General features: G+C 39.5%; 1 protein-coding gene across 1 annotated transcript in view; it reads left to right on the top strand.

Annotated features, from left to right (window-relative positions):
- The window catches only part of BRWD1 (bromodomain and WD repeat domain containing 1), a 131,173-nt gene that overhangs the window by 96,383 nt on the left and 22,032 nt on the right, over window positions 1-12,758 (top strand). The window contains exons 33-37 of the mRNA XM_047874501.1: window positions 1,324-1,396; window positions 3,402-3,443; window positions 6,146-6,292; window positions 6,918-7,070; window positions 10,158-10,324. Coding sequence (XP_047730457.1) covers window positions 1,324-1,396; window positions 3,402-3,443; window positions 6,146-6,292; window positions 6,918-7,070; window positions 10,158-10,324 — 582 coding nt within the window. The remainder of the gene's footprint in view (window positions 1-1,323; window positions 1,397-3,401; window positions 3,444-6,145; window positions 6,293-6,917; window positions 7,071-10,157; window positions 10,325-12,758) is intronic.

The following is a 12,758-nucleotide window of genomic DNA, read 5'->3' as shown; positions in this document are numbered from 1 at the left end:
ATCAGCCCAGAGCCTGACGCGGGGCTCGAACTCACGGACCGCGAGATCGTGACCTGGCTGAAGTCGGACGCTTAACCGACTGCGCCACCCAGGCGCCCCTCTGCTTTTTAAAATTGAAATAATTTGGGGCGCCTGGGTGGCGCAGTCGGTTAAGCGTCCGACTTCAGCCAGGTCACGATCTCGCACTCCGTGAGTTCGAGCCCCGCGTCGGGCTCTGGGCTGATGGCTCAGAGCCTGGAGCCTGTTTCCGATTCTGTGTCTCCCTCTCTCTCTCTGCCCCTCGCCCGTTCATGCTCTGTCTCTCTCTGTCCCAAAAATAAATAAACGTTGAAAAAAAAAAAAAAATTAAAATTGAAATAATTTTATACTACAGAAGTTGCCCTATGTATACCCCTCACCGGGTTTCCCTTAGTCATTTTTCATGACTGTGGTGTCCTCATGAAACATGAAGAAATTACCCTTGGTGTTAACACTAATGGCTGCACACGCTTGCTTGCAGTGGGAGATCATTTAGGAGGAGGATGGAAAGTGGGATCTGAGTTTTAACATCATCTGTTCTGATGAACGTTGTCTGTCACTTTGGACAAATTGCTCAGCCTGTTTCCGTTGAAATTAATGAATTGTGCTGTGTGATCTTAATGCCTTTTTACCATAGCCATAAAAATTGTTTGAAAGGATTATGTATTAGAGAAGATAATTTATAAACTGTGCCATCATTTTTACTATGTGGCTACAAACTGGGAAGTAACTGGTTCTGGCCTATCTTGCTTTGCTGGGTTGAATCCACTTCTTGCCTGGATGACCTGGACTTGTTTCCTCTTCCCCAGGACTTTCATTTTTTTCTACTTCAGGAAAATCACATACCCATTTTCATCTTCTTCATGCCTAGATAGTCCTACTTCAGCATTCTTTCTTCTGTGTGTACAGGGAAGTTAAGATCTAATTTGCTTTAATTTCTGCTTCTCCCCTCTATATTGTCTCGAGTCAATCCATGTTCCTGGTACTTACTGTACGAATATGCCTAGTGATGTGTAGGAACACTCATCTTCACATTCATCCAGTTGAGGCCATAATTGGATTATTATTTCTGGATTGCCAGCTTAATTTTTATACATACTTAGCTGGGGAAACAAAAACTTACTTTCCATATTCTAAGATGGTCAGTTGTTTCCGCAGAGGGTAGATTAAAAAACTGGATATTCCTTTGCTTGAAATTAGGTATGCATAATTGGGGAACTGTTTATATCTTAACCTGTAGTTTGAATCTTTGACATCAGACATGACAACTGCATACTCTTAAACATGTGAAAAATTGCTTTTTAGGAATCAAGACTGTACACATATCTCAGAACTTTCTAACACTTCCGAAAATGATGAGCAAAATGCCGAGGATTTGGTAATGAAGTTTGTCAATTTTATAATGATTTCTGTTCGTTTCAAATGGTGATTTAAAAATATTGAGCGAAGTAGAAAAATAACAATTCTTGCTATATTCCAATGAACTATGAAACTATTTTGATAAAAATATATATATTTTTTGTTTTTTTCAATATATGAAATTTATTGTCAAATTGGTTTCCATACAACACCCAGTGCTCATCCCAAAAGGTGCCCTCCTCAATACCCATCACCTCCCCCCCCCGCCCCCCCATCAACCCTCAGTTCTCAGTTTGTTTTTTTTTTTTTAATTTTTTTTTTTTCAACGTTTATTTATTTTTGGGACAGAGAGAGACAGAGCATGAACGGGGGAGGGGCAGAGAGAGAGGGAGACACAGAATCGGAAACAGGCTCCAGGCTCTGAGCCATCAGCCCAGAGCCTGACACGGGGCTGGAACTCACGGACCGTGAGATCGTGACCTGGCTGAAGTCGGATGCTTAACCGACTGCGCCACCCAGGCGCCCCTGTTCTCAGTTTTTAAGAGTCTCTTATGCTTTGGCTCTCTCCCACTCTAACCTCTTTTTTTTCTTTTTTTTTCCCTTCCCCTCCCCCATGGGTTTCTGTTAAGTTTCTCAGGATCCACATAAGAGTGAAAACATATGGTATCTGTCTTTCTCTGTATGGCTTATTTCACTTAGCATCACACTCTCCAGTTCCATCCATGTTGCTACAAAGGGCCATATTTCATTCTTTCTCATTGCCACGTAGTACTCCATTGTGTACATAAACCACAATTTCTTTATCCATTCATCAGTTGATGGACATTTAGGCTCTTTCCATAATTTGGCTATTGTTGAGAGTGCTGCTATAAACCTTGGGGTCCAAGTGCCTCTATGCATCAGCCCTCCTGTATCCCTTGGGTACATTTCTAGCAGTGCTACTGCTGGGTCATAGGGTAGGTCTATTTTTAATTTTTTGAGGAACCTCCACACCGTTTTCCAGAGTGGCTGCACCAGTTTGCATTCCCACCAACAGTGCAAGAGGGTTCCCGTTTGATAAAAATATATTTTTAATTATCCAGATATTCAGTTTGTTTTAACCAATAATTGATACCAAATAAATAGCATATGTCTGCGTGAATAACATAGCTGAGGAATGTGTCCTCTACTTTTGCAATTTCTAAGAGTTGGATTTAATTGTAATTACAAATTAACGAACTTGACCATGCTCACAGTACCCACAAGTTATTCACTCAAGGTGGTATCAAAGTTCAAGGCAAATATCAGTGATGCTGGGTAATTTCACTTCATACAGAATCGAGCAGGAAGTTACAAGAGTTCTGTATAGTGTCAATTTCTACACAGACCCCTATTGCGATTCACTGATTCTCTTGGTAATTTCTATCGGAATAAAAATGGCCATGCAAATATTTTTTTTTTCAATGTTTTATTTTATTTTTGGGACAGAGAGAGACAGAGCATGAACGGGGGAGGGGCAGAGAGAGAGGGAGACACAGAATCGGAAATAGGCTCCAGGCTCTGAGCCATCAGCCCAGAGCCCGACGCGGGGCTCAAACTCACGGACCGTGAGATCGTGACCTGGCTGAAGTCGGACGCTTAACCGACTGCGCCACCCAGGCGCCCCATGCAAATATTTGATTTAGGGAATAAGAAAATGTGTGGAGTATGAAATTCAGAACAGTAGGAAATGGTTTCTTGGGTTTTATGGATAGAGATGAAACACACATTGGAAGTTGCTGATGCATGTCCTATTTAGGTCCTGCACAAAGCACCTTTTTATAGCTATCTATAGGAATTAGTTTTCCTAGGGAGTGTAGAGCGTTATTAAGAATGGTTGGTTTATGGGAGTCTGGGTGCCACAAAGACCTGATAGGGTCTGCCTTTTGAGATTTTTGTGAACAAGTTAAAATCCTTGTAAGACCTAATGTGTTTGATACGCTTTTAGGTTATTACGTTTCGGATGAGAATATTAACACTTACGGTGCTCTGATTTTTGTTCGTAGGATGATAGTGATCTTCCTAAAACATCTTCTGGAAGAAGGAGAGTAAGTTAATCTGTTCGACTGACCTTTGTTGTTTGCTTATTCTGTATTTTGAAAGCAGCCTCAGATTTCAGGTGTTACTCTGAAAAGTTACCTTGATATGGGTATTGAGCATTTGTTAAAAGAAATGGAAAATCACTGAGAGGCGGGTAGTCAGGGAAGGTTTAGTGGAAGAGTTGGGACTTGAACTTTGTTTTCAGAATGAGCTGGAGGAGAAAGAGGACGTGCACAAAATAAGGAGCATTTGGGACCCATGTCACGAAGTAGGCACATGTAGCATGCCACTAGGCTAGTGGTAGAGCACTGGCCTGCCCAGTGTAGGGACTGAGTGTTGGGGTGAGCAAGGGGGCCGTGTCTGGCTGTGACGTTGGGAGTGGATGATGGTGATCTTGAAAACCAAGGATTTCATTTAAATTTAAAGGAGGGACTCAATTTCACCACCATAATAGATGCAGAGATTTTGAAGGGTAACAGAATCGGTACTAAAGGAAGTGAGGAACCTGTTGCAAGAACTAGAGTGTAAGGCGGAGCCTCGTCAGGGATTGTGCTTGTATGCAGTGGGAAGGCTGGTAGAGGAGGAGCCCTTGTAGGGGAATGTTCACTAGGGTTTGGTGAATAACCCTTTTTTTTATTTTTTTTTATTTATTTATTTAAAAAAAATTTTTTTTTTTTCAATGTTTTTATTTATTTTTGGGACAGAGAGAGACAGAGCATGAACGGGGGAGGGGCAGAGAGAGAGGGAGACACAGAATCGGAAACAGGCTCCAGGCTCTGAGCCGTCAGCCCAGAGCCTGACGCGGGGCTCGAACTCACGGACCTCGAGATCGTGACCTGGCTAAAGTTGGACGCTCAACTGACTGCGCCACCCAGGCGCCCCTAACCCTTTTTTTTAAATGACACCTGTTGGGAAGATGGAGTTAAGGAGAATGACGTATGGATATAATGAGTTTTTAGATACTGGGTTTGGTTGTAAGTTTTAGATACTAAGTTTGAATTGTGGCGTCACCAGCAGCTCTTGTGGTTATAATGTAATATATTAATTAAAGGAAAGGTTATTAAATTTTTTTAAATGTTTATTTTGAGAGACAGAGACAGTGTAAGTGGGGGAGGGGCAGAGAGAGAGAGAGAGAGAGAGAGAGAGAGAGAGAGAGAGAAAGAAAGAAAGAAAGAAAGAAAGAAAGAAAGAAAGACAGACACTCCCAAGCAGGCTCCGCACTGTCAACGCAGAGCATGACATGGAGCTTTGAACCCACAAACCGTGAGATCATGACTTGAGCCAAAACCAAGAATCGGACATTTAAACAGACTGAGTCACTGAGGCACCCCTAAGGAAAGGTTATTAATTTAAAAATGCTTAACATTTTATTTTTAAGGTTTTTTTTAATGTTTATTTTTGAGAGAGAGCATGAGCAGGGGAGGGGCAGCGAGAAAGGGAGACAGAGGAGCTGAAGCTGTGCTGCCAGCAGAGTCCAATGTCAGGTTCAAACTCATGAACTGTAAGGTCACAACCTGAGCCGAAGTCAGACTGTCAACTGAGTGAGCCAGCCAGGCGCCCCTAAAATGCTTAACATTTTAAATTTTGTCCAAATACTGCTTAAATTTAAGCTTTTTATCATACTAATTTTCCTAATATGCTTGCCCCAAATAACACTGAGAAGTTACACTTGAAGAATTGTCATCTGATTGTCATTTTCGTGTAATTTCTTATTTTGGGGGGAAAATAATTTCATTTTTAAACAAAATCCCAGGTGTTTAGTATCTGTATAGCATTTGTTTGCTGTGGCCGCCATAGCAAATCACAAATCTAGTGGCTTAAACAATAAAAAAAAAAAATAATAATAAGGTCTTCTAGGTCTGTAGATTAGAAGTCAGACATGGGTCTCAATGGAGCTAAAATCAGGGTGGTGGCATAGCTGTGTTCCTTTCTGGAAGCCCTAGGGTAGAAACCTTCTCCTTGTTATTTTTTAGCTTCTAGAGGCTCTTGTCCCCTTATCTTTTATCTTCAAGCCAGCAGCTTGAAGTCTCGAAGTCTCTGACTTTCAAAAGGACCTTTGTGGGGCGCCTGGGTGGTTCAGTCAGTTTAAGCGTCTGACTCTTGGTTTTGGCTTAGGTCATGTTCTTGTGGCTTCATGGGTTTGAGCCCCACATTGGGCTCTGTGCTGACAGTGCGGAGCCTGCTTGGGCTTCTCTCTCTCCCTCTCTCTCTGCCCCTTCCGAAGCTTCTTGTCCTGTCTCTGTCTCTCAAATAAACTTAAAAAAAATTTTTTTTTTAAATCACCTTTGTGATCACATTGGGCCCATCTTGATAATCCAGGACAGTCTTCCCATCTCAGGATTCAAACCGGTGGTCAGATCTGCCATGGATAGTGACAGCCATAAGTTCTTAAATTAGGATGCAGGTATCTTTGGGGCCATTCCTTAGCCTACCACTTCGTCTAATGTGAGTCTTCACTTTCTGTGAAAACGTGTTCTAAACTTGGGAGATAAGTGGTAGAATGAAAAATGCTTTCAGAGTAATGGATGTGACGTCACTGACCTTTACAGAAAAGTGGATTTCTTCTAAGTAGATAGAAAATAAAAGTAGCCACATTGTTATAGCACACAAGGCCACAGCTCATGTGCATTTTTACCACCGTACTATACCAGACCGCAGTGTGACATTTCCAAGACTGAAAAAGCTTATAATATTGTGAATGTATTTTTAGGTCCGTGATTGGAAAAAAACGAGCATCAAAGCCACCAACTATGTTGAAAATAACTGGAAGAAACAGTGTAAGGAACTGGTGAACTTAATTTTTCAGTGTGAAGATTCTGAACCATTTAGACAACCTGTTGATTTGGTTGAATATCCAGTAAGTTTTGCCATTGTTTGAATGTTTGGGCCTTCTCGTTTTGTATAGAGATTGGGGTGGAGGTGTTTAAATTAAACTTTAACGAGTAAGATGTCTGAGCTTCATGTTAACTTTGTCTCTCACCACTAAGGCAGCTGTGGAAGATTTGTATTACACAGTTTTTCTTGACTTTTCTAGACCCCTCGTAACTTTAGCTAAGACTTAATCACTGCTACATCTTAATGGGAGGATCCTACATGTTTGTCTGTTTTCTTAGTAGGCTCAGCCCCAGGAAAACTATAAATTGGATAAAAGCTCTGTATTCATTCCCCAAATATGAGAATGGAAAATGACCTTTAAAGAAAAGATTACAAAGCACAGATTTACTGTAAAAGCTTAGAAATTACATTAAGAGTATAAAGAAGAAAATGAAAACCATTTAATATCCTACCAGATATATCATTTTGGTATATTTCTTATTTTTTCTGTATGTCTGAGCCTCTTTTTTAAAAATTATTGATGATTCTTAAGGTCCTTCTAACCTTTTTCTTTTCTCTCATTTTGAATGTTTTGGAGATCTGATGCTCGTAACATTTCTAAAAGTAGGAATCAAATCTTTGAACTAATTCTTGTTTTTAAAACCTAGGACTACCGAGATATTATAGATACTCCAATGGATTTTGGAACAGTAAGGGAAACTTTAGAAGCAGGAAATTATGACAGCCCTTTGGAATTTTGCAAAGACATCCGGTTGATATTTAGCAATGCAAAAGCATATACACCAAACAAAAGATCAAAGGTAATTTTAAAAGTGGTTCTCAATGAAAAAAGTGCGTGGTCTGTGTTGATGATCATTTTCCATTTGCTGGTACGTGTTGGAACATTAAGGATGAGTGAGGAGGCCGAGAACACGGGTAAGGTAGAGCTCTGTCTCTCTCCCCTCACCACAGTTAATGCTTACCTTTCCTAATGTCGTGGAAACAAATGGGAATTGGAGGCAATGAGGCCACCAATGAGAAATGAACAAATTTGAACTTGATACATAGGATGGGAAAAATCTGTTTTTATACATGTAGGAATCTTGAAGAGTGGATTTGAAATTTAATGATAGATTCTGGAAGATAATTAAAAGGAAGAAAAGGAAAATCAGAAGTGGGGGTAAGACTCCTGAGAGCATAGTAATATTTCCAACCCAAAGAGGAGACACATGAGCCATCTGATTATTGGAGAACACAGGTGGAGAGTACACCCCTAAAGTTGTGTTAAAATGTTACATGTTGGATAACTTCTCATAACTTGTTGAAGCACAGTGAACAGACAAAAGTGTACATAAGTCTCTCAGTGAATTCTCACGAATAATCACAAACCCTTGTAGCCAGTGTGCTGGTAGTTTAACAAAGAGGGATGATTTGAGAAGACTCTAAAGAAAGCACTTGCTTAATATTATAGCACTTTGTCTATGATCAGCAACTATCGCTGCTAAGTAACCATTTTGCCTTAATTTCACTTTCTCTTTATTATCCCCAGACTCTCCTGTGTTAATTATTTCTCAATCTGAGAACTGCTTCCTTGGATTCAATGTGCAGATTTCACATCACTTTAAATCAGTTTAGCATCCGGTCCAACATTTTTCCAAGTTGATGCTATTGTCCGTATTCACTGTTATTGAGACTTTCTTCCCAGAGAGAAATTTCATTCATGCTTTCCCTCGCCTTTTATGTAAAATACTATTTGAGGATAGATATATCATCAACTGTACAACTTATTGGATTTTTATATATTATCAGAGTTTCAAAATTGCGGTTAAATATATGTAACATAAGCTTTATTATTTTAACCATTTTTAAGGGTATGATTCATTGACATTAATTACATTCACAATGTTCAACGATCACTGATTTTCCTAAAACTCTTTCATCACCCCAAACAGAAACTCTAACATGAAGGAGTAACTCTGCATTCACTCCCCGCTTAGCCCTTGGTAAATGTCTCATCTACTTTGTCTGGATGCATTTGTCTGTTCTAGATATTTCATACATGGGATCATACAACATTTGCCCTTTTGTGTCTGGCTCCTTTCGTGTCTGGCTCCTTTCACTTAGCAGAATTTCTGAAAGGTGCATCCGTGTTATAACATGCATGAGAACTTTATTCCTTTTTATGCCTGAATGATATTGCATTGTATGGGTATATAATATTTTGTTTATCCATTCATGTCATGATGGAGAATTGTTTCTGTTTTTTGGCTCTTATGAATAATGCTGCCATGAATATGGATCACGCCATCTGCTAATGGCGGTAGTTTCACTTCTAACTTCACAATCTGAATGATCTTTCTTGCTTTGTCTTCATATTCTTTCTTTCTGTCTTTCGGTCTTTTGGTCTTTTGGTCTTTTTTTTTTTTTTTTTTTTTTTTGTCTAAGTGTTCTGGCTAGGATTTAAAGTACAGTATTGAATAGCAGTGGTGGAAGCAGGCAACCTTGTCTCTTTCCTGATCGCAGGGGGAAGATTTTCCATATTTCACCATTGTGTATGATGTTAACTGTGGGGTTTTTTCATACATGCCTTTTTTCATTTTGAATAGCTAATAATTTTAGCACACATTTTTGTTCAATGTTTATGTTCAACTCAAGTGTATTAACTGAATTTTATATAAAACCCAACGAGAAGACATAAAATAATATGAAAGTGATTCTTAAGAGAATCAGATTTCAAACTTAATATGATTAAGGAAATAAAGCCACTTGTTAAAATTGGTGACTAATGTTAGAATTCACATTTGAAGGGAAAGAGTAAGGTATACACAAAATACTGGAAATGTCAATGATCGTTTCAGATGAAGTGGCATTTTGAATTTCACATGTATTGTGTATATATATGTGTGTGTGCATACATATTTATAAAGCGTATAAGAAATTGCTATAGCTCACATACCTAAAAAAATACATTTTTTTAAATGTTTATTTATTTATTTTGAGAGAGAGACTCCCAAGCAGGCCCTGCAGTGTCAGTGCAGAGCTGGATGCAGGGATCAAGTTCATGAATGGGGAGCTCATAAACTGAGCCAAAATCAAGTTGGATGCTTAACTGACTCAGCCACCCAGGCGCTCCTTACACACTTTTTTCTGAAGATTCTCTAATGTTAAAGTCTCTCCACCCCGCTGCCTGGTGCATCAGAATGATTGAACGTTAGACTTTGATACTTCCTTTTCAGGAATGATTGTGAATGAGTAAAGAGCACTTCCTGTAAATACATAGCTGTACCAAAGTTATTTATAGGAGCACTGAATATCATGTTGCGGTTCTTTGACAGATTTGGTATTATTTAATTATCAAAGCTGTTAAAACACCATCTTTCATATCTGTTACAGTTCTGGGGCCTGTTTTCTTCTCCTGTGGCAAGATAGGCTTTGGTCTGGAATCCATGCTTAAGATCTAAGTGGCCTTACAGGAGGTCAGATTGCAAGTTGGAGACTGGGGTGAAGGTGTCTTTGTCTCCTTGCCCCAAGGACACACTGCTCTCTTGCTGCCTAGACAGCAATCCTAAAACTAGCCAGCTCCACATCTAACTAGGAGAAGGGGACATCTTTAGGATTTGTATATGTAAATGTGAAAATGAGAACAGCTGGTTGAGAACCATTGACCTATAGACTGTAGTCAGTCCTGGATTCTAGACAATTGCTTTAATACTTTCTTTTCATCTGAGAGTTATATGTTTGGTACTGCGTGTTTCTGGCAGATGTCATTGAAGGAAGGGTGGGATGGATGAAATAAGTAACAGCTATTGTCTATAACAGTGATGTAATAGGTTGCAATTATACTCTTTTTTGTGAAAGTATTTTTCAAGATATTTTGTAGTTCTAGTTTTGCTTTCATATTCTTGCAGATTTACAGTATGACCTTGAGATTGTCTGCCTTATTTGAAGAAAAAATGAAGAAAATCTCCTCTGATTTTAAAATTGGTCAAAAATTCAATGAAAAACTTCGAAGAAGCCAGAGGTTCAAGAGACGGCAAAATTGTAACCGTGTCAGTCAGGCCAACAGAAGTATCAGGTGATTGCTTATTTCAGGTTTTGTATGCAATTTAAAAAGTTTCAGGTTGTGATACTTCTTTAATTTTATTATTCTACAATGATTAGGAGTATAGTATATTCCGAAAGTTGTTTTTTTTTTTTAATGGCTTGAAAATACTGTGTGCATATAGAGCTATTGTGTAATTTGTAATTAGGTAAATTTTTAAGCATTTAAGGAAAATTACAGATTTTTTTTTTTTTTTTAATTTTTTTCCACGTTTATTTATTTTTGGGACAGAGAGAGACAGAGCATGAACGGGGGAGGGGCAGAGAGAGAGGGAGACACAGAATCAGAAACAGGCTCCAAGCCATCAGCCCAGAGCCCGACGCGGGGCTCGAACTCACGGACCGCGAGATCGTGACCTGGCTGAAGTCGGACGCTTAACCAACTGCGCCACCCAGGCGCCCCAGATTTTTAAAATTTTACTAAGGATTAAAGTATCATTTATGTATTTACATAAGAACTTTTTTTTTTTTTAATAATGCAGAGAGTAAAGTGATTACTTTGGGTGTCGAGCATTTGATTGTGTTAAGAGAAATAGCGATTAGGCACGATGTGCCCTATTGTTTCTGAGGATTAGTTATAAAGAAGACATAAAATGCAGGGCTTATTCTCTGTCAGGAATTTGATATTAATTTGTATTCTGTCATCTTTGTGTAGCCTCCGTTACTGTCAGGTTTCCAGGTATCTCACAGTGTTGCAGCGCGAAAGTGGAGTCCGCCCTGTGTCGTCTGTGTCCAGGCTTGTCTTGAACAAGCACCGTGTCCGTGATGGGTGTCTTCATGCATGTTTTGGGGACCGTGCTCTGCATCTCCGTTCAGAACCATCTCCTTCAGATCAATAGTATTTAAATTTCATAAGCTTGTTCTCGTTTAGCTCCCTCCCTTCCATTTTGTGCTCTTGTCGTCAGATTACATCTTTGTTTTATCTAGTTTTCTTTCAAATCGGTTAAGGAAAGAATAAAAACATCACTGACACTGTTATTTATATTTACCTATGTAAATTACCTTTCCCAGTGGTTCTTATTTCTTTGTGTGGGTTTGAGTTACCCTCTGGTGTCCTTTCTTGTCAGCTTGAGATCCTTTTGTGTTTCTTGTAAGGCAGATGTGCTAGTAGTTAATTCTGACAGTTTTCCTTTTGGACTAATTTTGCTGGACATAGAATTCTTAGTTGACCGTGTTTTGTTTTCCTCCCAGCATCTCTCCCACTGCCTGCCAAACTCTGTTGTTTCTGATGAGAAGTCAGCTCTCAGTGCCGCTGAGGTTCCCTCCCTCGTCCATGTGGAATGGTTTTTCTCTTGCTGCTCTCACAGTTCTCTGTCTGCATTTTGCAGCTGACTTTGATGTGTGTAGGAATTTTTCCAGCTTTGTAGAAGACTGTTTTTCATAAAATCTGGGTGGTTTCCAGCCATTACTCAATTTTTTTCTGCCCCTTTCCTCTCATTTGTGGGCTGCCATTATACAGATGTTGATATGATGGATGGTCTCCCACAGGCCTCTGAGGCTCTCTTCATTTTTCCCCCTTCTCTTTCTGTTCTTCAGATGGGATAATAATTTATTGACCTACCAAGTCCACTGATTCTTATACCAGCTCATACCAGCTCACGTCTGCTGTTGGGCCTATCTTGTGAATGTTTATGTCAGTTACTGTGCTTTCCAACTCCAGAATCTCTGGTTGGTTTTTTGTAATTTCTGTGTCTCTACTGATATTTTCTGTCCTCGTGCTTTTCTTTAATTCTGTAAACATGATTTTATTTGGTTCTTCAAATGTGTTTATAATGGTGGATTTAGCTCAGCATCTGGGTCCTTTCAGAGACAGTTTCCACTGAGTGCATTTTTGCCTGTGTATGGGCAAACTTCCTTGATTCTTGGTATGTCTTGTACTGTTTTGTTGGAAGTGGGACAAACTTAGTAATCTGGTTTTCTTGTCGCTGTTTGTTAACATATTGTAGAAACTCTAGACTCTGATTCTTGTCCCTCTGTGATGATACTTGTTGCTGGTTTTGTTTAGTGAGTTACCTTAGACCAGTTCTGTAGTTTGTCTTTCCCGCAGTGGTAAGGCACTGAAATCTGCTTTTTAAAATTTTATTTTATTTTATTTTTTCTGAGAGAGAGAGACAAAGAATCTTAAGCAGGTTCCACACTCAGTGTGGAGCCTGACACGGGGCTTGATCCCAAGACCCTGGGATCATGACCTGAACTGAAATCAAGAGTCGGATGCTCAACCAACTGAGCCACCCAGGTGCCCCTTAAAATTAAAAAAAAAAAAAAAAAAAAAAAAAAAAAAAAAAAAAAAAAATTGGTGGGGGGGGGGGGGGGGGCTGTGTTCCTGGGTGTCTTCCCTGACTTGCCACAGTGCAGTGGTCAGAATTTGTGCTTAAACCCATCACGTAAGCCCTCCACCCTTTTCTGAA

This window comes from Prionailurus viverrinus, chromosome C2, assembly GCF_022837055.1.
Source record: "Prionailurus viverrinus isolate Anna chromosome C2, UM_Priviv_1.0, whole genome shotgun sequence".
Taxonomy (NCBI): domain Eukaryota; kingdom Metazoa; phylum Chordata; class Mammalia; order Carnivora; family Felidae; genus Prionailurus; species Prionailurus viverrinus.
This window is presented reverse-complemented; position numbering and strand designations above follow the sequence as displayed.